A 27,313-nucleotide genomic window follows, 5' to 3' on the forward strand; every position below is an offset into this window, starting at 1 on the left:
TTTAGAAGAAAAACAAGGTCAAAGACAGCAATCTGGGAAAGATATTTACATTTTTTTAAATACTCAAAGGCCAACTTCCTCTGTATATAGTAAGCACTCACAAATCAGCAGGGAAAAAAGACCACAATTTACCGTAAGAATGAGCAAAACATAGGAAAAGATGGTCCACTGAAAAGAAAACACAAATGACTCTTAATTTTATGAAAAGGTGCTGCTCAATCTTATAAAATTGCAAATGAAAAACATAATGCGATGCAAAATTTCACCTGTTAGATGAGTTAAGTTCAAAAGGACAGCCTGCTGTGTTAGAACGATTATCCTGCATTACTAATAGATGTATAAATCGGTACAGCATTTATCGGAGTTAACAGGCAAAATGCTGAAAGCATATATTCTTTGGTACAGCAATATCACTTATAGAATAAGACACAGAATATGTAAATGGATAATGGTCAGACCCATGTGAGCTCAGGCAGCCAAACCACAACGTCTGCAGCAACCAACCCAAAAACCAAACCACAGCCTCCACAGCAAGCCGTCCAGGAAACGAAATCACAGCCTCTGTAGCACTTGGCCCAGAATGTTCAGGATTCAGTCAACAACTGCCAGCCTCACAATTTTTGCCCCCAGCTTCTGAATCAGGGCCAAGCAGAAAAAGCCAAATATGCTCTCCAAACCAGGTATATAAGGTAGCTTCTCGGTAGCCTGCCCCCAGCTTTCCCCAGGTCAACAACCTCCAATCAGAAAATACCCAAAGCCTTCCTTTTTTTTCAGTGTAAAGCTTTCCTACTCCCTTGCCTGCCTTTGATTCTCTGCCAAATAAAGGCAAGTGACAGTACCTGACTCCTTTGCTACAGCAAGCTCTCAATTAATGGGGTTGGTTAATAAATGCTCTCATTTGGATGGTTTTCATTGAATTCCACAAGAACTTTATTCTACAGATGCACGTCTGTCAAATATACACATATAAAAACCTTTGGACATAGCAACTTCACTTACAGGATTTTACCCTGCAGATATACCTGTGTGTATAAATGTATTCATTAATGCACAGACATGGCCAAGGCATTTGAAGCCACTTTTTCCCAAGTACATTTGCCTGCCTCTAAGATGCTAAGATGCAGAGTAGTATGTTTGACAACCTCAAGGGGCTATAGGTACAAAAGTTGGAATCCAGGACACAGCATTATAGGGGACCCAGGCAAAATGTATGAAGGAGGGTCAGTCCTAGCACTAAGGACTAAGGACAAAGGAGAAGTTAAGCTGCCCGAGCTCAGTTTCCCATTGTCTTTGTGGCCCAGAAAAATCTCAGTCCCGGGAAATTGGATTAAAATGTTCCTGGATTGCTAGTATCTCCCCCTAGGTACAATAATGCCTCCTAGCCCCACTTCTAGTCAACATTATATCAGAGGTCTTAAACAGGAAGATTAGGCAAGAAAACCAAATGGCAGAAGAATGTGAAAAGAACTAATTCTGTCTTTGTTTGTGAATAATATTGTGTAGACAGAGAAGTCAAAAGAATCCACAAACAAATCTTAGAATGAATGAATTAGTTTAGTTTAGCAATGTTGCTCAAATAAAATCAATATGCAAAAATCAATTATGTCTCCACGTACCAATAATAAACATAAAATGAGGTTTAAAGACATAAGAAACCACTTCCAGTGACCATTTTCAATAGTATCAAGAAACTAAAAGTGTATCTAACAAAAGATGGACAAAATATGCAGAAAACCCTAAATTGCTACTGAAAAAAATTAAGAATATAGTCATAAAAAAGATAGGCATTGACCAGAAGTTTCATTATTTTTAAAATGTCAATTCTCCTAAGTTTATCTTCACATTCAGTTCCATCCCAACCAAAATCCAGCAATCTTTCTGGATTTTGACAATTTGATTCTAAAATATATAAATATGTCTTGTCAATAATAGTAACCATTTAATAAAATACCAGTAGAAGTCTTTGCTTTAACAGATATGGAGATTATGCAACTACAGCTATTAAGACAGTGTGGTATTAGCATAGGAAATAGACAGCTAGACCAGGGGAACAGACTTGAGGGCCCAGAAACAATTCTGCATATATCTGGACAAAGATCAGTGTCAGAAAGGACATCTTTTTGGTAAATGCTTTTGGAAAAATTCCATGTCCTACCTCACTCCTTACACACAGATGTGTGTGTGTGTGTATGTGAGTGTGTGTGTGCATGCACACACAAATCAGTTTCACATGGATTGCAGATCTAAATGTGAGCACAATATGATTTTTAGTAGATAATATAAAAGAATATTTTCATGATTTTAGAATAGGGAAAAGATTTTCTAAGGGTACAAAAAACCATATTAACTGTAGAAGGAAAGATTAATAAAGTGATTTTTATGGGACACCTGGGTGGTTCAGTCAGTTAGGCGACTGCTCTTGGTTTTGGCTCAGGACATGATCGCACAGTTCACGAGTTCCAGCCCTGTGCTGGGCTTTGCACTGACAGGGTAGAGCATGCTTGGAATTCTCTCTCTCTCTCTCTCTCCCTTTCTTTCTTCCCCTAACCTGCTAGCACTCTCTTTTTCTCAAAATAAATAAATACACTTAATAAATGAAGTGACTTGTATTAAAATATGAATTTGTGTCCATAAAAGAGAACATTTTAGTATGTTGCAAATATCAAGACTTAAAGGAATATACAAATATATAGTGGATTCCCCAAAAGAATCGATTAAAAAGACAAAGTAACCCCAATAGAAAAATTGACAAGAGAAGTAGGTGCATTGCAAAATGAGATTTCCAAATAGCTAATAAACAAAAGTACTTGACCTAATTTGTAATCAAGGAGACATGAAATAAAGGATAAATAATTGGTAATACCAAATATTGATAGGGATGTGGAGCAATGGGAATTCTCATGCACTGAAAGGGCAATATAAACAGATATAACCACTGAGGGAAACTGTGTGTCATTACCTACGAAAGTTGGATGTATGGCTATTCTATGTTTCAGCAGTTCCTCTCCTGGGGGTCCTAAGTACCTGTTAGCTGCCTTCCCTGCTAAAATATAATCACCATGAAGGTAGAGGAAGTGTCTTGTTTTCACCACTGTATCCCCAGGACTTAAGGTATCTCATTCAGGTTCTCCATAAATATTTGTGGAAAAACTTCCAAGATAGGTAATAAGGTAAGGGGGATCTTTATAGATTTTGGATATTAACCCTTTATCTAATATGTCATTTGCAACTATCTTTTCCCATTACGTTGGTTGCCTATTAGTTTTGTGGGTTGTTTCCTTTGCCGTGCAGAAGCTTTTAATCTTGATGAAGTCCCAATCATTTATTTTTGCTCTTGATCCCCTTGCTTTGGGGGATGTGTCAAGTAAGAGATTGCTGTGGTGGAGGTCAAGGAGGTTGTTTCCTGCTTTCTCCTCTAGAGTTTTGATGGTTTCCTGTCTCACATTCAGGTCCTTTATCCATTTTGAGTTTATTTTTGTGTATGGTGTGAGAAATTGATCCAGTTTCATTCTTCTGCATGTTGCTGTCACCAAACTCCACACCCGAAAAACAAACAACCCAGTAAAGAAATGGGCAGAAGATATGAACAGACACTTCTCCAAAGAGGATATCCAGATGGCCAACAAACACATGAAATGATGCTCAGCATCCCTCCTCATCAGGGAAATACAAATCAAAACCACACTGACATACCACCCCACGCCAGTCAGAGTGGCTAAAATGAGCAAATCAGAGAATGAGAGATGCTGGCAAGGATGTGGAGAAGGGGCACCCTCCTACACTGTTGGTGGGAATGTAAACTGGTACAGCCCCTCTGGAAAACAGTGTGGAGGTTCCTCAAAAAATTAACAATAGAACTCCCCTATGACCCAGCAATAGCACTGCTAGGAATTTACCCAAGGGATATAGAAATGCTAATGCATAGGAGCTTATGTACCCCAATGTTCATAGCAGCACTCTCAACAATAGCCAAATCATGGAAAGAGCCTAAGTGTCCATCAACGGACGAATGGATCAGGAAGATGTGGTTTATCTATACAATGAATATTACATGGCAATGAGAAAGAATGAAATCTGGCCATGTGTAGCAACATGGATGGACCTTGAGGGTGTTATGCTGAGCAAAATAAGTCAGGCAGAGAAGGACAAATACTATACGTTTGCACATATAGGAGGATTAGTAGGAACTTAACTGAGGACCATGGGGGAGAAGAAGGGGGGAAATGGTGGGGGAAAGGGGGAGAGGCAAACCATGAGAGACTCTTGAATGCTGACAAAAACTGAGGACTGATGGATGTGGGGAGGGGAGGGGGGATGGGCACGGAGGAGGACACTTGTGGAGATGAACACTGGATGTTATATGGAAACCAACTTGACAATAAGCTATTTGTAAAAAAAAAAAAATAAGGTAAGGGAGAAATACAGAATGAAGAAAATCTCTTCTGTGAAAAGAAAAAGATATAAGTATTTACGCAGTTGTGACACATAAAAATACTTCTAATTAGATCTATAAGAAACTATAGATGATAGTTCTTACAAAGTGAGAACCAGAAGTGGGCAGGAGGGTAGAGAGTAGGGAAGAAGGCATTTACTTTTCATTATATACCTTTCTGTTAAATACTGTTTGAATTTTTATACCATTTTAAATTTTTTTAAATTTTCATTTATTTTTGAGAGAGAGACAGAGACAGAGACAGAGAATGAGCAGGGGAGGGGCGAGAGAGGGGGAGACAGAATCTGTAGCAGGCTTCAGGCTGTCAGCACAGAGTCTGATGTGGGGCTCGAACCCATGAACCTTGAGATCATGACCTGAGCTGAAGCTGGATGCTCAACCGATTGCGCCACCCAGGTGCCCCTAATTTTTTAAAAAATTTATTCAGTTTTGAGAGACAGAGTGAGACAGAGCAAAAGTGAGGAAGGAGCAGAGAGACAGGGAGAAACAAAATCTGAAGCAGGCTCCAGGCTCCCAGCACAGAGCCTGATGCAGGGCTCAAACTCACAAACTGTGAGATCATGACCTGAGCCAAAGTCGGCTGCTTAACCAACCAAGGCACCCAGGTGCCCCTTTAATTTAAAAAAAAAATTAATGTTTATTGTTTTTGAGAGAAAGAGACAGAGAGCAAGCAGGGGAGGGGCAGAGAGAGAGGGAGACACAGAATCAGAAGCAGGCTCCAGGCTCTGAGGTGCCAGCACAGAGCCTGATGCAGGGCTCTAACCCACAGACTGCAAGATCATGACCTGAGCTGAAAGTTGTCTGCTTAACTGACTGAGCCACCCAGGTGCCCCATTTTTTCTTATTTGGGGGTGGGGGGGTAGGGGGTAAAGAGAGAAAGATTCTTAACAGGCTCTACACTCAGTGCAGAGACCGATGTGGGGCTCTGTCTCACGACTCTGGAATTATGACGTGAGCTGAAGTCAAGAGTTGGACGCTCAAATGACCGAACCACTTGGCACCCCTGCATTTTTATACCATTTTTGAAAGCAACTTCATTAAGGTATCCTTTACATATAGTAGAATGTATCCATCTCAAGTGTACAGTCCCATGAATGTGTGCACATATGTAATCAAAACTCCAATCCAGACTTAGAATATTTCTGTCACCCAAATGTGTTCCTTCTGCCCCTATGGCTATTGGCAGAATTCAGTTCCATATGAGTTGTAGGACTCTGGGCTTTGGTTTCTTGTTGGCTGGTGGCTGGAAGCTTCTGTCAGTTCTTTGCCACATGGGTGTCTCCGGAGGGCAGCTCATGACATAGCAGATGGCTTTGTCACAGACAAATGTGGATGCTGCTTGCAAGTTTTTTAGTTTCTGGCATTTATGGGGAAATTTTGGCCATGAGTTCACCATATTGTTTCCTTTTCTTCATCTCCACTCTGGGATATGAACTGTACATATGTTAAACTACTTGATATTGTCCTTTAGGTCACTGAGGCTTTGACCATTTTTTTCTTCAGACTTTTTCTATGTCCTGTGGTTTAGATAGTCTCCAGTGAATATTTTAGATTAAAATACTGTCTTTTTCAACTCTGTAAGTTGTGTTTTATTCTTTTTGTATCTTCCGGCTTTTTCCTCTTCATGTTTTCCTTAGGTGCTTAAACAAATTTATAATGGCTATTTTTAAAGTCCTTGCCTCCTAACGCTGTCTTCTCTATTTCTAAACCTATTTCTGTTGACTGATGCTTGCCCTGGTTTTGTTATATTTTCCTGTTAAGAAACAGGTCATAACTACTTAGGACCACCAGTAGTTTTTTTTTACTGGATGTCAGTCTTTGTGACTATCTGGATTTTATTGTCTTCTTTTAAGTGTGTTGAGTTTTATTTTGTCATAAAATTATTTGCAGGTAACCTGATCCTATCAACCTTGTGTTTAAGCTTTGTTAGGAAAGAGATAATAAAGTAGCCTTACTCTAGAGCTGGTTTAGCACAGAATCCTGGAATCTCAACTAAGTGCTCTGCTGGTCTGCAACATTTCTCCACTCAGGCTCCTTGACAGTAGGATGTCTTTCAATGCTATAAGGAGGTTCTGTGAGTACCAATAGGTGTGCAGCTTATTGTTCCCTGGGAATTGGTTTTCCCCCAGCTTTGTAATTTTCACTCAGTGGATGCACAGCTTAGTATTCAGCCCCAAACTCAGATATGGAGCAATTTGTTTGCATAGACCCTCCTCTCTGGTCTCTTTTCCTCCCAAACTCCTCTCTGTCTCATCTCTACCGTGCTTAGATACCCCCATATGGGCCAGAACCCAGTTACTGCTTCCAAGTGGAAGGCCTTCACTCATCAGCACATTGTCCACTGTCTGAAAAGATTATTCCTCTATAATACGAATAAACTGCAGGCCAGTGTTCTAGTTCTTCACAGCAGGAAGGCTATCCCAGTGGAAAGCAGAAGGCTGTATCAATTGTTTCAATGCCTACAAGATTTATCCGGGTGGTGAGAAATATACTTTTTACATTTAAGAATAAAACCTGGGGCTCCTGGGTGGCTCAGTTGGTTAAGCGTCCCTCAGGTCATGATCTCACGGTTTGTGGGTTTGAGCCCCGTGTCGGGCTCTGTGCTGACAGCTGGAAACTTCAGATTCTGTGTCTCCCTCTGTCTCACCCTCCCCTGCTCACACTGCCTCTCTCTCTCTCAGAAATAACTAAAACATCAAAAAATTTTTTTTAAAAACCCCTAATGAATGTTATTTTCTCCAAAAGGAAGGGTGTTTTTCACCCAAGACATCACATATACACATTCATATTTGTGTGCTCTCGTATTCTCTTTTAGTGGTTAAATAAAGAAATAAAACACAACAACACATGTCCAAGAGTAGCCAGGTGACATTAGCAAAGTGTTGCAGGCTGTCTGATTAGTCTCCCTTTCTTGGTCCAAGTGCAGGAAGAATGTGGTCCCTGGCAGCCTGCACACTTTGTAGGATCCCCTCAAGGCTGCAGCAGTGGTCAGCAGGGAAGCGGTTAATCTTCCTTATGTAAGAGCAGGGAAGAGCACTTACAACATAAAAGTTACTTAAAATTCAGCTTAGCCTTATGGTGATTTAGAGTTTGTTTAATTAGTATTTAGAACTGCACATTGTTTATAGCTATTGGTATTTCAATAGATGCTTAAATGTTTGAACATTTAAAGTTTAATACGCCTCAGTTCTTTGAAGAAAAACATTGATGTAATTAAATTTTCAATTACTCTTCCTTTTTTTAAGGGGCCCATGCAATTAATAAAAACTGAGGCATTTAACAACACTCATTTAAAAACCTAGTCAACCACCTCATTAATTAGCTAACACTTATAATAGATATTTTTAATATAAAAGGCTCACAGAAGCAAAGTCACAACTTTTGAAGAGTACATATAATGACACATGAGAATAAATAAAATTAACTTTGCTTCAGGATTATTTTGTGTCACACACGAATGTGTGGATCAATTATGGCTTTCCAAAAAGCATTCTTGTACATTGATACCAATTACTGTTTATTTGTTTTGAACTGTGTGGTCAAATTAAAAACACTGAAGCAATTTGTCCTCAGAGCTTCCTTGCCCTTAGCACATTTTAGAAGATTTTAAATTCAAGTTGCAAAGAAGAAAGCAGCAGGGGCATACAGATTGGAAAAAGTCTTATTTTAATTAAACACTACATTTAAAATGGAATAGGAGCAAATTCTCCATTCCCAGATCTTTGCTACCTAAAGATCACCAGCAGCAAGAGTATTACACGAGAGCTCATGATACACCCCCCCACCCCAGAACTTCTGGATCAGAAGCTAAATTTTCAAAACATCTCAGTGTTTAGCGTGCACATCAAGGACTGAGAAGCGCTGAAAAAGCATGATCAGTGTACTTGTCAGGAAAGAAACTTGCTTGAGTCCTTGCCCTTAAGAAGCTTGTGGTCTCCTGGGGTGGGAGGAAGGCATCAACAAGGAAGAATTCAATTATAATTTCCAGGGAAAAAGGTGGTATGATGATGTCCACTCACTGCATCAAGGATGGGGATTTTATCAAGTTTGAGAAGCAGGCTGACCATGAAACGCAAGTTCAGATCCTAAAGAACAAGAATTTAAGGGGCAGAGAAAGAGAAGATCTCTTTCATCAAGGAAGTTCATCAAGGAAGCCAAGAAAGAGTCTCACCAGGAGACTTAGGTAGTATCATGAAACCCAAGAGAAGAGTCATGTTCTCAGGGTAATCAACAGTGCCAATGCTCCCATTTATGGATATCTCAGAACACCAGTACCATGTTTGATACGTGTTGGGCACTAAGTGTTTACTGTAGGAGTTGATAACTAAAGGCATCTTTACCTCAGTGTTAAGTAAAAACCAAGATACTCATTCAAAAATGTCTAACTCTCTTATGCCCAGCCATCAGCCCCTACTATTTCCAAAGAAATAACCATATTTAAAACCAAGTTTGAATACATAAGTATATGTATGACAAACGCCTAACTTGAAACCCACACAAAAAATAAAATTATCTTTTATTTCTTTTTAAAATGTTTTAAAGTTTATTTTTATTATTTATTTTGAGAGAAAGTGAGAGACCGAGAGAGCACATGCACAAGCGCGGGAAGGGCAGAGAGAAGGAGAGACAGAATCCCAAGCAGGCTCCACCATTAGCACAGAGCCTGATGTGGAGCTCAAACTCACAAACTGTGAAATCATGGCATAAGCAGAGATCAAGAGTCGGACGCTTAACCAATGGCGCCACTCAGACACAGCTAAGGTATCTTTCAGATATGAATCATATATTAGTTGATTTTATATATTCACTTCTCTGAACCCTGCAAAAGCAGCTAGTGTGATTCTTTGTACTCAGTAGGCCCTCAATAAATATCTGTAATATAAAAAATGCTCTAGAGACCATTTATCTCTGATCCCTCCCCAAACCACATTAAAACTATGATAAAAGAATAACAACATTGTGACCTATCTAGAACAAAGACTCCACCCACCATGGGAGCACCCAGATACATAAAGCAACTATTAACAGACATGAAGGAAGAAATTGACAGTGATACAGTAATAATAGAGGACTTTAATACCCCCTTACATCGATGGATTGATCATCCAGACAGAAAATCAACAAGAAAACAATGGCTTTGAAGCACACATTAGACCAGTTGGACCTGATTAAATACAGAACGTTGCAACCCAAAACAGTGGAATACACATTCTTTTCAAGTGCACATGGAACATTCTCCAGGTTGTATCACATGACAGGCCACAAATCTCAATCAATTCAAAAAGACTGAAATCATATCATGCATCTTTTCCAACTGCAATGCTATGGAACTAGATATCAATCACAGGAAAAAACCTGCAAAGAATACAAATACATGGAGGCTAAACAACATGCTACTAAACAATGGGTCAACCAAGAAATAAAAAAAGACACGGAGACAAATGAAAATGAAGACACAATGGTCAAAATCTTCAAGATGTAGCAAAGGCTGATCTAAGAGCAAAGTTCATTACAATACAGGCCTACATCAAGAAGCAAGAAAAAATTTTAAATCTCAAATAAACAACCTTGCCTTACATATAAAGGATCTAGAAAAACAAAGTCCAAAAAAGCCAGTAGAAAGAGGGAATAAAGTTTAGAGCAGAAATGAGTGAAAAAAAAAAGGACAAAGACCCTAGAAGAGTGACAACAAGCAGTTATGACAATAAAATTGCCATACGGAAAGCAAATAGATAAATGTCTGCTGACTTAATAGAGCAAAAAGGGGCACCTGGGTGACTCAGTCAATTGAGCATCCAACTCAACTTTGGCTCAGGTTCATTAGATCAAGTCCCACGTTGGGCTCTGCGATGACAACATGGAGCCTGCTTGGGATTCTCCCTCTCCTCTCTGTCTTGCTGCCTTTCTCCCCCCAAAATAAATGAATAAACATTTTAAAAAGAGAGAGAGCAAAAAAAGACAAAAGCAAAGACAACCAAAATTTAAAAAAAAAAACCAACACCTGTAGAGAAAGTAGTCAACAAAGAAGCACATAAGTATGACAGAGCCCTTGACAATTACAGGAACTGAGGGCACTGGGTACTTCTAGAGTCACCAGGCACCTCTAAGGACAGAAGTAATGAGGAGCAGGCTGAACACAGTGTAAGAGATTCTCTCCCCCACACCAATCAGGTGACAATCCCTCCCCTACCCTGGAAGACTGGACATTTACCCTGAGAAGAAACACAGCCGAATAAACTTTGGAAAGGAAATGAGTAATTAAATACTCAATTACACATTTTTAAAAAGTAGGCTTCATGTTCAGCACAGAGTCCAAAGCAGGGCTTGAATTCACAACCCTGAGATCAAGACCTGAGCTGAGATCAAGAAGAGTTGGACACTTAGCCAACTGAGCCACCCAGCTGCCCCAGTACCCGATTATGTAATTGAGGAAGGAGTAATTAAGTATAATCTGTGCACTGAACAGTGAGGAGAAACCTCCACCTCCCACACTGCTGCCTTTCCCTGTTTAACTCCAACAATGGTGACAATCATGATTATTTTGCCCTTATTCCTGTAGGAAGGTGTAGAGGATTTCTTCTTGGAGAAATTGAAGACCTCAGAGGATTATGTATACATACATATGTATGTGTACATACATATGTATGTACACATACATCTGTACACATATATGTATACACACATATATACTTATATATATACACATATATATATTTGAAACAACAATAAAAATCAGCCAAATAAAAAGGATGTGTTCTGGAAATCCTAATATAGCAGATGATGTAGATGATCAAAATTCCTTGTGGACACACGATCCTTTTTATATCCAATTCACCAGATCACTGCACCCACGTCCATTTTATTCCTTCTGCAGATACAACTAATCAGCACAACTCCTTGCACTTACACCCCCTGCTAAATCAAGACACCCATAGGCATACCTAAATATGTCTCTCAGCACCACCTAGGGATAAAACAAAAAATAAAACTGGATTTGCCTTCAAGTTATATGAATTCTGCTAGAGAGGCTTTGTTACATGCAGGAAATCGATAGGAACACATTAATCACAATTAAATACTAACTTGTATGGTACAGAGTATATGGAGTTCAGAGTCATGTCAGATCAAAGAGAATGTGCCACAGATCAAAGGAGCTGTGGGAGGCAAAATGGAAAGTAGTGAGGAAGAGGCTGGATGTGGAAGTTGGGCCACATCATTGCAGTACACTGTGAGTTATGTCAAAGTTCAGGGGTTTTATCCCAAGGGTAATGAAAAGCCAATAAAAGGACCCCAGCCAGCAAGCGACACAATTTTAGGAAGATCACTGGATGAAGAATGGACTAGTGGAAGGCAAAAACCAAGAGGAAGAATAGTTAGGAGGCTACTGCAGTGGTTCAGGTAAGAGATGGTGGGGGGGGGGGGAAGGGCTTGGATCAGGATCTCAGCTGTGGAGATAGGGATGATTAAAGACCTATTGTAGGGGCACCTGGGTGGCTCAGTCGGTTAAGCATCCGACTTCAGCTCAGGTCATGATCTCACGGTTTGTGGGTTCGAGCCCCACATCGGGCTCTGTGCTGACAGCTCAGAGCCTGTTTCAGATTCTGTGTCTCCCTCTCTCTCTGTCCCTTCCCCACTCATTCTCTGTCTCTCAAAACTGAATAAATGCTAAATTTTTTTTTTAAAAAAAGACCTATTGTAGAAGTGGAGCAAAAGGTTTGCTGCTGTCTTCCTTATGTAGAGGACAGAAGGGAGGGGCTAGAGGAAGGAGCTAATGATGACTCCTAGAATTCTGATTTGAGCAATTGGGTGGAGGGTGGTTTCACATTCCCAGATGGAGGAAGGCTGGGAAAGGTACAAGTTTTAGAAGAGGAGGCAAAAAGTTAGATATTGGACAAATTAAGATGCAGACACATGACACAAGATTTGTCAAGTAATCTGTTGATTCATTGTCTTCTCTGTATTTCCATCTTCTAGGACACTATGTGGGCTTCAGGCCCAGCAAAATAATCCAGTCTAGAGTCAGTTTGGGTGGTGGGGAGTTGTGGTCATATAGATGGCATTGAAAATCATGAAAATGTATGAGACAATATAGGGCAGTGGGCTTTATTTATTTATGTTTAATGTTTGTTTATTTATTTTTGAGAGACAGAGAGACCGAGCACAAGCAGGGGAGGGGCAGAGAGAGAGGGAGGCACAGAATCTGAGGCAGGCTCCAGGCTCTGAGCTGTCACCACAGAGCGGGATGCGGGGCTCGAACCCACCAGCCGTGAGATCATGACTTGAGCCAAAGTCAGATGCTCAACGGACTGAGCCACCCAGGCACCCCCATCAATATTTTTTTAACTTGATTTTTTAAAATTCTTTCTCCTCTGCAAAGCATTGTTTTATTTCCTCAGAGCCTGGCATTGAGTATGTTCTAAAGTCATGTGGGTTGTTGTGAAAAGTACTGCTGGCCATTTAGCACATGATACAACAGAAACCACCTTACCTATGGTAGTTCATGTAATCTCCGTGTGAAAAGGATTATAGTCCAATTACTTTACTTTCAAATGAGGTGACTCAAGCAGGAGGGGGAAACTAACTACCTAAGGTCCCTCAGCCTCGGTAAGTGGCCAATCAGGACCAGAACCCAGTGTCCCAACTTCCAGGTCAGAGCTGTCCTGCTTTTCATCAGTCTTTATTTTGACCACTCCTCCAAACCCGCTCACCCATCAAGACAGCCAGTTTAATAAATACCAAACTGCTTCCTCAGTCACAAACTGCGGCCCCTTTCATCGAGCTCGTAGTCACTCCCAGACCCGCCTCTGTCCCAGACCCATTCTATCCCCATCACAACCTCAAACCCAGCTCCGGGAGTTGCCCAGTGGGGCCTATAGTCCCTCACTGCGCTTGCGCCACTCGGCCCGGGACTCTGTCACCATAGCAACCGGAGACGCGCGAATCGGCCTGAAGCAACAGGGGAGAGGAGTTCCTGGTAGAATTCTTTTTTTGTATATGCTTTCCTTACCGCTTCCCGTGCCTGGTGCGTTAATTTGAGGGTCTGGTAAGAAAGCTCCATCGGCTACTGTATTAGGGCCGGAAAGGAGAGAAGGGCCAGTCACTGGGCTGACCAGTACTTCCAAAGAAAGCTGTTTGGGGAAACCTGACGCTTAACCAGCCCGCCCCTTTCAGGATTGGCCGGAGCCTAGAGAGGTCAGCCAATCACCGGGCACAAATGGATTCTTTCTCATGCCAATCAAGGTTAAAATAAACACGTTTAATCCAGAGCGTTTGCATTGAATTAACCAATCAAGAAATGGAGAGGAGATGATTGACAGGGCTTGGGGAGGGGCTTAAAATTGTTCTGGCTCGCTTAATTCTGTCTCTAAAATGCAAGTTACCAGGTTTGTGTACCATAGTATTTGTCCTTGATTTCGGCAGTTGTTCAGGCCTTTGTGATCCAGTGTTTACGTTCCCAAGACTACACTTTGACATCCGTCTTTTCCAGGCCGCCTTCTCCCTCCCTATTAAGGTAAAGGTTTGGAAGAACTTCCTGCTTTACTATGAGATGTCCCAAGTGGTCCTTTTAGACTGAAAGAATCTGTGTGGACTTTGGCTGTCAGAGGCTTTCTGGGATGCAGAGTGTGCATCAACCTTTCCCTCCCCTTCTCACTCCCTCCACACCAGACCTAAGCTCACTAGAAGTGGATAAATGTGGACTTGACATTTTCCACTGCTCCATTTTTTTCATTGTATTAACTACTTTGTGTCTTCAATGTCTTTCCCTTCTGTCTCTCTTGCTGTTAATCCTATTCTAAACCATCCCCTCTTCGTGGTCTTTGGACTTCTTCCATCCTCCACCCTTAGGATATAAAAATATTCAAATTTCCTCAATCTAAAATACACACACGCACACACAATCGCTCATCTTATAATTGTTGAATTGAATCACCCCCTCCCATCCACTTCAAGCTTTTTGAAAGGACTGGCTATCCTCTTCTTTACTTCCTTACCTCCCATTCCTCAACATATGCTGCCCCCCCCCCTTTGAAGTTATCCTTCCTAGAGTCTTCAATAACTTCCTAATTAGGAAAGCCAATTATAGATTATTTTACACTCTATCTTATTTAAATTTAGCACCACTTGAAACTGTTGACCACTCTCCTTAGAAACAATAACTGTAGTTTACTAAAGATCTATAGCACCAAACAAGGCACTATGTGATTTTTGTGGTTATTTAATTTAATCCTAGCACCCCATGGAGAAGTTATTACTACTCCCAATTTACAGTTGTGGAAATGGGCTCAAAGAGCCAAATTAGTCCATTCTAAGTTATGCAACAAGATAAAATTAGGATGCAACAGTAGGTCTCCTGACTAAAGCCAGTGAGCCTTTCCACTACACCATGCTGCCACCCTCCCTGTCCCGGCTCACCTGTCATTCCCACCCCAGCCCAGACACCCCACCCCACCCACTGCCCAGCATACATGATTTGTGAACTACTGAGCAGTTTCTTTTGCTTGGAGGATCACTCCCACCTCATTTGCCCAGCAAAAGCCTATACTGCCTCCTAAGACTCAGTTTAGAAATCACCTTCTAGAAGAACTCAGTAGAGCTTTTCCAATCACTACACTTACCCCAACCAGAGTTCAGGCAGAGAGAAAATTGTTCCTCATTTCTTCACATAACTTTCATGCTGCTCTTATTACGCTGTTTGGTTGACATGATTTTCAAAAAATTAAAAACGTAACTCTTTAACATGAATGGACACATGTCACAGATTCCCCTTAAGTCCTTGAGAGAGTCAGTTAAATGGTAGAGGTGGCTTCAAGAGCATTTTGCGGTACCGGGTATTTACAGGCATTTAAAGAAATGCATAAGATTAAAGTTAGCATAAGATTGCTAGGTTAGATACAAAACTGGTTAATGTTCTACAGGGCAATACAACCACAGCCTTTGGAATTTTCTCTAAGACACACAGGTATATTCCTCTAGTTTGGGCCATTTTCATTTAAGTTTTAATTAAAATTAAATAAAGTTAACAATTCAACCTCAGTCACACTAGCCACATTTCCAGTGTTTAGTTGTCACACGTAGCTAGTGGCTAATATATTGGGCAGCACGCAGATAGAACATTTCCATCATCACAGAAAGTCCTATTGGATAGAGGTTGAACCTCTTAAACATTGTTCTAGCATGACATTGAAAGGCCATGATACTCTTATTTTACCTTATTTCCAAATTTAACATAATTTTTTCTAAAGAATCACCTTCAGATGACCATTGGCTTTCAAATGTTTCTAACCAAGACTCGCGTTAAGAAATTCATTTTGATCAACTAATATTTGACAAGGGGGGTGAGAATACTCTAGGGAGGAAGAATAGTCTCTTCAATAAAAGGTGTTGGGAAAATTAGATATTCACATGCACAAGAATGAAACTGGACCCCTATCTTACAGCACTTACAAAAATTAACTTGAAATGGATTAAAAACTTAAACATAAGACCTGAGACCATAAAACTCCTAGAAGAAAACATAGGAAAAAGCTTCTTAACATCGGTCTTGGTAATGATTTTTTTTGGATATGACACTAAAGCCCAAGCGACAAAAACAGAAATCAACAAGTGGGACTACATCAAACTAAAAAGCTGCTTCACAACAAAAGAAATTTTCAACAAAATGAAAAGACAACCTATGGAATAGAAGAAAAGATTTGCAAACCATCTTTCTGATAAGGGATTTATCTCCAGAATATATAAGACGAGATCGGGTGCATTCAGGGTGGTATGGCCGTAGACTTCAGAATATATAAGAAACTTACACAACTCAACAGCAAAAGAAACCCAAACAATTCGATTTAAAACATGGAAGCCATACAAAGGAACAACAAGTACATGAAAAAGTGCTCAACATTTCTAATCCTCAGGGAAATGCAAATCACAAACACAATGAGATATCGCCTTACACCTGTCAGAATGACTATTATTAAGAAGGCAAGAGATAACAAATGCTGGCATGGATATGATAAAGAGGGAACCCTTGTGCCCTGCTGGTAGCTGTATAAAATGGCACAACCACTATGGAGATTCCTCGAAAAATTAAAAGTAGAACTACCATTTGATCCTGCAATTGCACTTCTGGATACATATCCAAAGGAAATGAAATCACCATCTTAAAGAGATATCTGTATCCTCAACTTTATCACAACATTATTTACAATAGCCAAGACATGGAAACAACCTGCGAATCTAGATGTTTGTAGAAATACATCTGTAAAATGCTGAAAGAAAAAAAAGATACCGTGAACTTGGAATTCTATAGCCAGTGAAAATACTCTTCAGAAATTAAGGTGACATTGAAAAGGTGTCTGCCAGGAGCTGAGAGGTCATGGAAGGGAGGCTATGGAAATAGTCTAGATGAAGAATGATAGGGCAGGGACTGTAAGGACTGAGAGGGGGAGGTTCTCATATGAGCTCTTTGGAGATTACCTGACCACAGAGTTACTCCTAGAGTTCGTTTTCTAGAACAGAGAGCTTATCAATGTATGGTGTCCCAGATCATCCAAACCCTTCATCTTGACATGTATGTCCCTCCCCAGTCTCATCTCACCATGTCACAAATTAGTTTTAATTAAAGCCTCCACTTTAGGGGAGACTGGGTGGCTCAGCCAGTTAAGTGTCAACTCTTGGTTTCAGCTCAGGTAATGGTCTCATGGTTTGTGAGATCAGCCCCGCATCATGCTCTATGCTGACAGAGCAAAGCCTGCTTGGGATTCTCTCTCTCCTTTCTCTCTCTCTCAAAAAAGAATTAAATAACCTTTTTTAAAAAGCCACCACTTCAAAAAGGAAAAACAAAGGCAAACACCTAAGTTTTCCCTTTGAGTAAGGAACTCGGGGCACCTTGGCTGGCTCAGCTGGTAGAACACGCGACTCTTGATCTTATTAGGGTTGTGAATTCCAGCCCCACGTTGCGCATAGAGTTTACTTAAAAGAAAAAATAAAGGAAGGAACTTAACTTTTCTCACTGAAATTCTCTGGTGGCTAGATTTGCTGGGTTAGGGCAGCAGCATTTCTGAAACTTGCCCCTACTGACATTTTGGGGTAGATAATTGTTGTGCTGGATGGTCCTGTGCAAACTAGGAGGTTCAAGAGCACCCCTGGCTTCTATCCACTGGTTACCAGTAGTGCTGCCCAAAATTTTGGCAACCACAAATGTCTCCACGCCTTTCCAAATGGCAAATGTTCCCTGAGGAGTAAGCTCATCCCTAGATGAGAACCTAGGATGCACACATAAGCATGCACACCCTCTCTCCCCAACCCAGATAAATTAAAAGAAAAAAATAAGAACAAAATTCTGTTCAACAAATCATTTTATTTCTTTTTTAAGATATATTATTCCCGTATAGTTAACATACAGTGTTCTGTTAGTTTCAGGTGTACAATACAGTGACTCAACAGTTCTACACATTACTCAGTGCTCATAGAGGTAAGTGTACCCTTAACCCCCTTCACCTATTTCCCCTGTCCCCTCTGTTCAGCAGTTCATTTTATCTTCACTTCTGGAAGATGTTTCATGTCCCATCCCATGCCCTCTTCCTCTCGGGACCGCATGAACCTCTTCCACTGCTGGCCCTTGGGCCTGGTTTTCTTTTTCATGCTCTTTAACATGGTGCATGTTTGAGTATGTCAGGCAAGATCAGAACAATCTTGCTACTACGGATGTAACCCTGCTCCAGCTGTGCCATTTGTCATCTCCATAGGGGACTGTGATATCTGGCAGTTCCCATTGTCCTCTGCCTCTGAGTTTCCCACAATACATTTTAATGGCGTTTGTCCCTCATGACGTGGCCTTCAGCCTCATGTTGGACTTTGAGCGGCACACCATCAGACATCTCAACGGGAAGAGAGCGTGGCTCAGACGCCCTTTACCTTTCTGGTGCAGTGGTAACATCAGGGACTGTGAAGGTGTGAGGTGAGCAAATGGTTGGTTCTAGGCTCTCAGAACAAATTTTTTTTAAAGTGTTAATTAGCTTCCTAAACTATTAATGCCTACAGAGAAAAGAAAAATTCTCCTTTTTCTTAGAAAAACTTAATTTTGGGCACCTGGGTGGCTCAGTTGGTTAAGCATCAGACTCTGGCTCAGGTCATGATCTCACAGTTTGTGAATTCAAGCCACACAATGAGCTCTCTACTGTCAGTGTGGAGAAAGTTTCAGATCCTCTGCCCCCTCTCTTTACCTCTCTCCCCGCCACTTTCTTTCATAAAAATAAAATGTTGGGGAAAAAAAGAAAACATTTTCCCTTCTTTTACATTTCACATTAACATTTCTTATGCTTGTGTTTTAAACAGTTTAAATATTCACTTAAGTAACAAAATTGTGTTTGATGTACACATTGTGTCATTTGATGTATATGAGACTGAGCTCAAGCTTTACCACTTGTTTCCCAGAGAATATTATCTTCTTTCTTTCTTTTTTTTTTTTTAATGTTTTATTTATTTCTAAGAGAGAGAGAGACAGCGTGAGCAGGGGAAGGTCAGAGAGAGAGGGAGACACAGAATCTGAAACAGGCTACAGGCTCTGAGCTGACTGTCAGCACAGAGCCAGAGCCTGACACGGGGTTCGAACCCACGGACCGTGAGATCATGCCCTGAGCTGAAGTCGGACGTTTAACCAACTGAGCCACCCAGGCGCCCCTATTTTCTAAAGTATTCAAAACACAGGGTACCTGGGTGGCTCAGTCGGTTAAGCTTCTGACTTCGGCTCAGGTCATGATCTCATCATTCATGAGTTTGAGCCCCGCGTTGGGCTCTGTGCTGACAGCTCAGAGCCTGGAGCCTGCTTTGGATTCTGTGTCTCCCTCTGTCTCTGCCTCTTCCCGCTCTCTCTCTCTCTCTCTCAAAAATAAACATTAAAAAAATAAAGTATTCAAAACACAGTCCAAGGAGAAAACAAGTTATTCCTTTTTCTCTCACAGCAAGGATGTTCTATAAAGTGAATTCTGAATGTTTTTAAATCATAAGCTTTGATTTATTGATTACTCTCTTCAAATCATACTTTAATCAATCAATCCCTACAGGTTTCTCTCCCCAGCCCCTCCCCCAAGCGAACACCTTGGATGTCTGTACTCACAACCTCACTTGTGTCAAACCGCCTTCTGCAGAGCTTCTCTAGACCTGCAAGAATGAGGGGGAGTTTTCAAGAATCACAAGAAATATACCTGCCTAACTGAAAACCCTGTGACAGTCAACCATAAGTCTTCTCTGAATATATATTGTTAAAACTCCACATTATACGTTGCTAAAAAAAAAATCCTGCCATTCTTTAAAAACTGTCAACTCTGTCAATGGAAAGAGAAACGTTTTAATCATACAGACTTTCCATGTTGATATAAATCTCCCTCTGCCAATGGTTGTTGAAATGTAAGAATAAAACTTTTTCTGGATCTTATCCAAAAACAATGAAACCTGGGATTTGCCCTATCACTGGGATCAGGGTCAGTTTCTTTTTTTTTTTTTTTTAATTAAAAAATTTTTTTAAATGTTTATTTATTTTTGAGAGAGAGACAGAGCATAAGCAGGGGAGGGGCAGAGAGAGAGGGAAACGCAGAGTCCGAAGCAGGCTCCAGGCTCTGAGCTGTTAGCACAGAGCCCAGTTTGGGGCTCGAACTCACAAACTGTGAGATCGTGACCTGAGCTGAAGTCAGACACTTAACCAACCGAGCCACACAGGTGCCCTCATGGGTCATTTTCTAATTTCCCCCAAATGGTATTAAAATGTTTGCTCCGTTTTCCTAACTTCATCTCTACAACAGCTCTGCCCCTGCCCTTCCTGCAGCCATAGGTAGTGGCTCAGAGCTCCTCTCCAGAGTCAGAATCCAGGATTGCAATCGTTACTGCTCTGTGATGTTAGGAACAGTATTGGACCTACGTAAGCCTTGTCTCCTCGTCTGTAAAATGGGAATAGTAATACCCTCTCATAGTATGGTAAGAATTAAATGAGATCATACCTGGGAAAGACTATCTTAGTCAAGTTTCTTTGATTAAGAGATTGTTTACTTTTCTGTTTTTAGGATGAATAGTCAACAAAACAAAGAGACTCGCCCACATTCATTTTAAAAATGAAGGGACTGGATTGCATGGGAAGGATAGAGGGCTAAGTATGTCTTTAAGCCAAGGAGATATTGAACAACAAGTCCAGAAAGGGCAGCTAGCAGTGCAGCTTCAGAGACCTCAACAGCTGTTCCCATCATTCAAAACTGTCCTGCCATTAACATGACTCATCTTCAAACTTCTTTAGCCTGCGCATCTCTCAGCACAAATTTTCAAGAAAAAGAATCTGATTGCTTCCTCCTGGCTAACAGATGGGCTTTTCTCACCCAGTGTTTGATCCAGATCCAATTAGCTGTGACTAAGGAGGAAGCTTTCATGTCACAGATAGGTTTTCAGGGCCTATTAGAAGGAGAGGGAGGCTGACATGCACCCACAAAAGGTTATGGTTCTTGTGTTTGGTAATGCCTGGTACATAATGTACGCTTACTGAGCATTAGCTATCGTGATTGTTGATAGAGTACCCTGTAATTTTCTGCTTCTATCTTTAAAAAATTTTTTTAACCTTCATTTATTTTTGAGAGACAGAGCATGAGTAAGGGAGGGGCAGAGAGAGAAGGAGACACAGAATCTGAAGCAGGCTCTAGGCTCTGAGCTGTCAGCACAGAGCCCGACTTGGGGCTTGAACCCACGAACCATAAGATCATGTCCTGAGCTGAAGTCAGACACTTAACCAACTGAGCCACCCAGGCACCCCAGATTATACTGGTTTTTTTTTTTTTTTAAACCACTAAAGTGTCATTCCTCTCCTTTTTGAATGAAAAAGAAATCTCTCATTTATTTTTTCATCCAAAAAAACGTGTCATACTTAATGAGTGCAACAATATTCTCAGCAATGAGCATATGGCAGAGGACAAGGTCCCCAATTTCACGGAACTTATATTCTAGTGGAGGCTGGGGACTCTGGAAATAACTATCCATAAACCATGAATTAATATAATTTGAGGTGGTGAGAAGTTCCAAAAGAAAAATAAAACAGTTTGAAGGGATAAATATTGATGGTGGATGATGAATAAGAACTTAAGAGCTAAATGTCAGAAATAAAACAAGGGCCTGTGGACTGTGGTAAGGAGTTTAATTTTTATTTTTAGAGTGACGTAAACCCACTGAAAGTTTTGCATAGGGAGATGGTGAGGTCAGATTTATATTTATAAAATATCATTCTGGCTGGCATGTGGGGAATAATTGTAGTGGGACAAGACAGAAAGCAAGGAAACAAGACGGGAGGCTAATGCAGTCATTCAAGATGATGGTGGCAGGAACAGGGAAGTAGTCAAGAAGGATCAGATTTAGGATCTGTTTTGTTTTGGTATGAAATGTTTCAAGCACACAAATATAGAGAGAAGTAGATTGGTGTATCCACCTTCCAAATTTGTCATAGCTTAATACTGTGCCATATTTGCTTCAGGTCCTTTTTTTTAATTTTTTTAATGTTTATTTATTTATTTATTTATTTTTGAGAGGGTGGCAGGGCAGAGAGAAAGGGAGAGAGAGAATCCCAAGCAGGCTTTGCACTGTTAGCACAGAGCCCAAGGCGGAGCTCCATCTTATAAACTGTGAGATCATGACCTGAGCTGAAATCAGGAGTTGGATGCTTAACCAACTGAGCCAATCAAGCTCTCATGCCTTTTTTTTTTTTTTTTTTTAGGAAAAAACTTTATAGGGGCGCCTGGGTGGTTCAATCAGTTAAGCATCTGACTTTAGCCCATGTCATGATCTCACAGTTCGTGGGTTCGAGTCCCGCATCGGGCTCTGTGCTGACAGCTCAGAGCCTGGAGCCTGCTTTGGATTCTGTCTCCCTCACTCTCTGCCTCTCCTCCAGTCATGCTCTGTCTCTCTCTCTCTCTCTCAAAAATAAAAATGCACGTTAAAAAAAAACAAAACATTCTTGTACATATCTCCTACTATGCCTGTGCGGGTGTAAGAGGGTGTGTAGGTGGGTGCTTCCTAGCCTTTTTCAGATCACAGCCCACAAAGAAAATGATAAAATTTCTGTGGCATATTAATAAACTGGAGGGGACTTAGAACACCTATATGGACCTTGGTAAAAAACAAACAAACAAAACATAAGCTCATTACTTTTTTCTCATAATTATGAGAAAAAATAGAATAGTAAAGTGCTATGGAAAATGTGAAATGTTAAACTTATATAAAACTTCCCCAAAATTTCAAGTTTTAACAAAAAGCTTAAGAGAACTTCCATAAGCAGATTTAGTGCTTGAAATGTCTATACTTCCTGATCAAGACATTTTAATGACAATGTCTTCAAATTCTTGTAGATACAACCAAAAATAAATTTTACATTTTTGCAATTATTCAAAGGTTGAGATTGTTAACAAACTGGTGCAGCCACTGCAGAACACAGAATGGAGTTTGCCTGAAAAGTTAAAAATAGAACTACCCTGTGATCCAGTAATCACACTACTGGGTATATATCCAAAGAATACAAAAACACTAATTTGAAGGGATATGTGCACTCCTGTGTTTATTGCAGCATTATTTACAATAGACAAATTATGGACGCAAACTAAGTGTCCATCAATACATGAATAATGGGTAAAAATAATGTGGTAATAGGGGCACCTGGGTGGCCTCAGTTGAGTGTCTCACTCTTGACTTGGGCTCAGGTTGTGATCTTGCGGTTCATGGGATCCAGCACTGACAGCCTGGAGCCTGCTTCAGATTCTCTGTCTCCCTCTCTCTCTGCCCCTCTGCCACTCATTCTCTCTCTCTCTCAAAATAAATTTAAAAAGGACAATGTGGTATGTACACACACACACGGAAGCATTACTCAGCCATTAAAAAATGAAATCTTGCCATTTGCGAAAACTTGGATGGAGCTAGAGAGTATAATGCTAAGTGAAATAAGTCAGAGAAAGACAATACTACATGTGGAATTTAAGAAATAAAACAAATGAGCAAAGGGGTGGGGGGAAGAAGGCAAACCAAGAAACAGACTCTTAACTAGAGAAGAAACTGATGGTTACCAGAAGAGAGGTGGGCGTGGAATGGGTGACATTGGTGATGGAGATTAAAAAGTACACTTGCAGGGCAACTGGGTGGCTCAGTCAGTTACACATCTGACTTTGCTCAGGTCATGATCTCACAGTTTGTGAGTTCAAGCTCCGCATAGGGCTCTGTGCTGACAGCTCAGAGCCTGGAGCCTGCTTTGGATTCTGTGTATACATCTCTCTTTCTGCCCCCACCAACCCTTTTATGCTCACTTTCTCTCCCTTTCTCTCTCTCAAAATGAAATAAGTATTTACAAAAAATAAAGAGTAAATTTGTGGTGATGAGCACTGAATAATGTATACAGCCCTGCTTCTCTCTCTCTCTCTCTCTCTCTTCCTCATGGGATTCTTTTTCTGTCCCTTGCTCACTTGTGCCCTCTCTCTCTCTCTCAAAAAGAATCTAATACCTCTAGGGTGCCTGGATGAGTCAGTGAGTTAAGCATTTGACTCTTGATTTTGGTTCAGGTCATGATCTCATGGGTTTGTGAGTTCAAGCTCCATATCAGGCTCTGCACTGATAGTGTGGAGCCTGCTTGGGATTGTCTCTTACCGTCTGTCTCTCTGCCTCTCCCCTGCCTGTGCACACTTGCACTCTCTCTCTCTCTTTCTCTCTCTCACAATAAATAAACTTTACAAAAAAAACCTAATACTCCCAAAATAAAATAATAAAAATAAAAGTCTAAGAGCCATTTATTTTCTATGATTGGAAAATACAATTTTGATTGATAAACATTTTATCATTAAAATGATTTGTCATTTTATGATAAACAAAATAGACTTTACATTCTAGCCATGCTTATAGTATAGAGAATTCATGTATATCCGTTTCCTTTATTATTAACACCTCATATTAATATAGTATATATGTCACAATGAACAAATATTTATACATTATTAATGTATTATTAATACATTATTATTAATTAAAATTCATGCTTTATGTAGATTACCTTAGTTCTTGCCTAATGTCCTTCTTCTGTAGCAGGATCTCAGCCACATTATATATAGTTGTTATATCCCTTTAGGTTCCTCTTGACTGTGACTGTTTCTCTGGCTTTCCTTATTTTTTGACGACCTTGAAACTTGTAAGGAATACTGAGCAGGTACTTTGTAGAATATCTCTCAAAGTGAGATTTGTATGATGTTTCTCTCTCTCTCTCTCTCTTTTGATTTTTAAAGCACATATTCGTTTTTGAGAGACAGCGAGAGACGGAGCGTGAGCAGGGGAGGGGCAGAGAGAGAGAGAGAGAGAGAGAGAGAGAGAGAATCCAAATCAGGCTCCAGGCTCTGAGCTGTCAGCACAGAGCCTGAGGTGGGGCTCCAACCCATGAACCATGAGATTATGACCTGAGCTGAAGTTGAACACAACTGACGGGCCACTCAGGCACCCCTGATGTTTTCCTTTTGATTAAACTGGGGTTATAGGTTTTTGGAGGAAGACCACAGAGGTGGATTGCCATTCTCCTGACAGCATATCAAGGGTGCACACTGTTATCATAATTTACCATATCTCATCAGAACTGGGGAGATGATAAAAAAACTGTCTCATGACAGTTTCTGTGACAGAGAAGCAACTGAGAAACAGACTTGTATCAGCTCCTCATAAATCTCCATGTTGGTTTTTAGTCATTTGATCCTATTTTCTGGAATGTCTGGTAATTTCTGAGCACATGTCAAGCATTGTGTCTTAATTATATATTAGTTTTCCCCTTTAGTTTCTTCGCTTATGTTTAGTATGTCTTTCTTCTTACTTTCCTTCAATATTTTTCTGTCCTGTTATTTAGGTCAACTGATTGCCAACTTTTTTTTTCCTAACCTGTAAATTTAAGGTTAAATTTCCCTATAACTGTCGTTATAGGCACAACTCATGGACTTTTTAAAAAATTTACATTGAAGTTAGTTGTAGATTCCAGTGATTCATACCCTATATATAACACCCAGTGCTCATCTCACCAAGTGTCTTCCTTAATGCCCTTACCCATTTAGCCCGTCCCCCCACCCAGAACCCCAAAAGGAACCCTCAGTTTGTTCTCCATCTCTTGTGTTTTTCTCCCTCCCTGTTCTGATATTATTTTTGCTTCCCTTCCCTTATGTTCATCTGTTTTGTATCTTAAATCCCACATATGAATGAAGTCATATTTGTCTTTCCGTGATTGGCTTATTTTGCTTAGCATAATACCCTCTAGTTTCATCCACATTGTTGCAAATGTTGAAATGCAAGATTTCATTCTTTTTGATTACTGAGTAATACTCCATTGTGTATATATATATATATATATATACACCACATCTTCTTTATCCACTCATCCATCGGTGGACATTTGGGCTCTTTCCATACTTCAGCTATTGTCGATAGCACTGCTATAAACATTGGGTGCATGTGTCACTTCGAAACAGCACACCTGTATTCCTCGGATAGATACCTAGTAGTGCAGTTGCTGGGTCATAGGGTAGTTCTAGTTTTAATTTTTTGAGGAACCTCCATACTGTTTTCCAGAGTGGCTGCACCAGTTTTCATTCCTACCAGCCATGCAAAAGAGAGCTTTTTTCTCCGCATCCTCACCAACATCTGTTGCTTGAGTTCTTAATTTTAGCCATTCTGATCAGTGTGAGGTGGCATCTCATTATGTTTTAATTGGTATTTCCCTGATAATGAGTGATGTTGAGCATTTTTTCATGTGTCTGTTAGCCATCTGGATGTCTTCTTTGAAGAAGTGTCTATTCATGTCTTTTGCCCATTTCTTCACTGGATTATTTGTTTTTTGGGTATTGAGTTTGATAAGTTCTTTATAGATTTTGGATACTAACCCTTTATCTCATATGTCATTTGCAAATATCTTCTCCCATTCCATTGGTTGCCTTTTAGTTTTGGTGATCGGAGATTTTGATATGTAGTATTTTCATTACCATTCAGGTAAATAGTTTAAAAATTTTTAAATTTTCATAGTAATATTTTCTTTGACTCATAGGCTATTTAGAAGGATATTTCTTAATTTCCAAAAATATAGTGATTTTATAGTTTATCTCTTACTGAGTTCTACCTTAATTGTGCACAGATCATAGTCTGGATGATTTCAATCCTTTTAAATTTAGTGAAACTCAACAACAAAAAACAACCTGATTTTAAAAACTTGTAAAAGATTTGAGTAGGCGCTTCTTCAAAGAAGATATACATGTGGTACTCACATTAGTAATCATTAGGGAAATGCACATTGAAACCATAAGATATCAGCTTGCTCCTATTAAGATGTCTACTATTAAAAAAAACAACAACAGAAAATAACAAGTGTTGATGTGGATGGGGAGAATTTGGAACCCTTGTGCACTGCTGGTGAAAATGTAAAATGCTGCAGCCACTTTTGAAAATGGTATGGCAATTCCTCAAAATGTACAAACAGAATTACAATATGACCCAGCAATTCCACTTCTGGGTATATAGTGAAAAGAACTGAGAGCAGGGTTTCAAAGAGATATTTCTACACCCATGTCCATAGCAGCCTTTTCGACAATAGCTGAAAGGTGGAAGCAACCTGCTATGGATGGAAAGTCTGTTTCCCCCCACACTCTAAACCTATCTGTGTTAAAGCCCTAACTCCCAATTTGATGGTTTTTGGAGATGGGGCCTTTAGGAGGTATTTGGGTTTAGCTGAGGTCATGAGAGTGGAAGCCCTAAGATGGGATTAATGCCTTTATGAGAAGATGAAGAGACCAGAACTCTGTCTTTCTACTGTGTAAGAATACAGCAAGGTGGCAGCTATCTGTA

The 27,313-nt window shown here is 40.2% G+C and overlaps 1 protein-coding gene across 1 annotated transcript in view; it reads right to left on the reverse strand.

Annotated features, from left to right (window-relative positions):
• The window catches only part of KATNAL2 (katanin catalytic subunit A1 like 2), a 68,864-nt gene extending 55,320 nt beyond the window's left edge, over positions 1–13,544 (reverse strand). Inside the window, exon 1 of the mRNA XM_039228859.1 lies at positions 13,461–13,544. Within this exon, the coding sequence (XP_039084790.1) occupies positions 13,461–13,511 (51 nt within the window). The 5' untranslated portion in view covers positions 13,512–13,544. The remainder of the gene's footprint in view (positions 1–13,460) is intronic.
• Between the last annotated feature and the right edge of the window lie 13,769 nt (positions 13,545–27,313).

The sequence above is a fragment of the Hyaena hyaena genome, unplaced genomic scaffold (assembly GCF_003009895.1).
Source record: "Hyaena hyaena isolate Hyena2069 unplaced genomic scaffold, ASM300989v1 scaffold_33, whole genome shotgun sequence".
NCBI classification, from domain to species: Eukaryota; Metazoa; Chordata; class Mammalia; order Carnivora; family Hyaenidae; genus Hyaena; species Hyaena hyaena.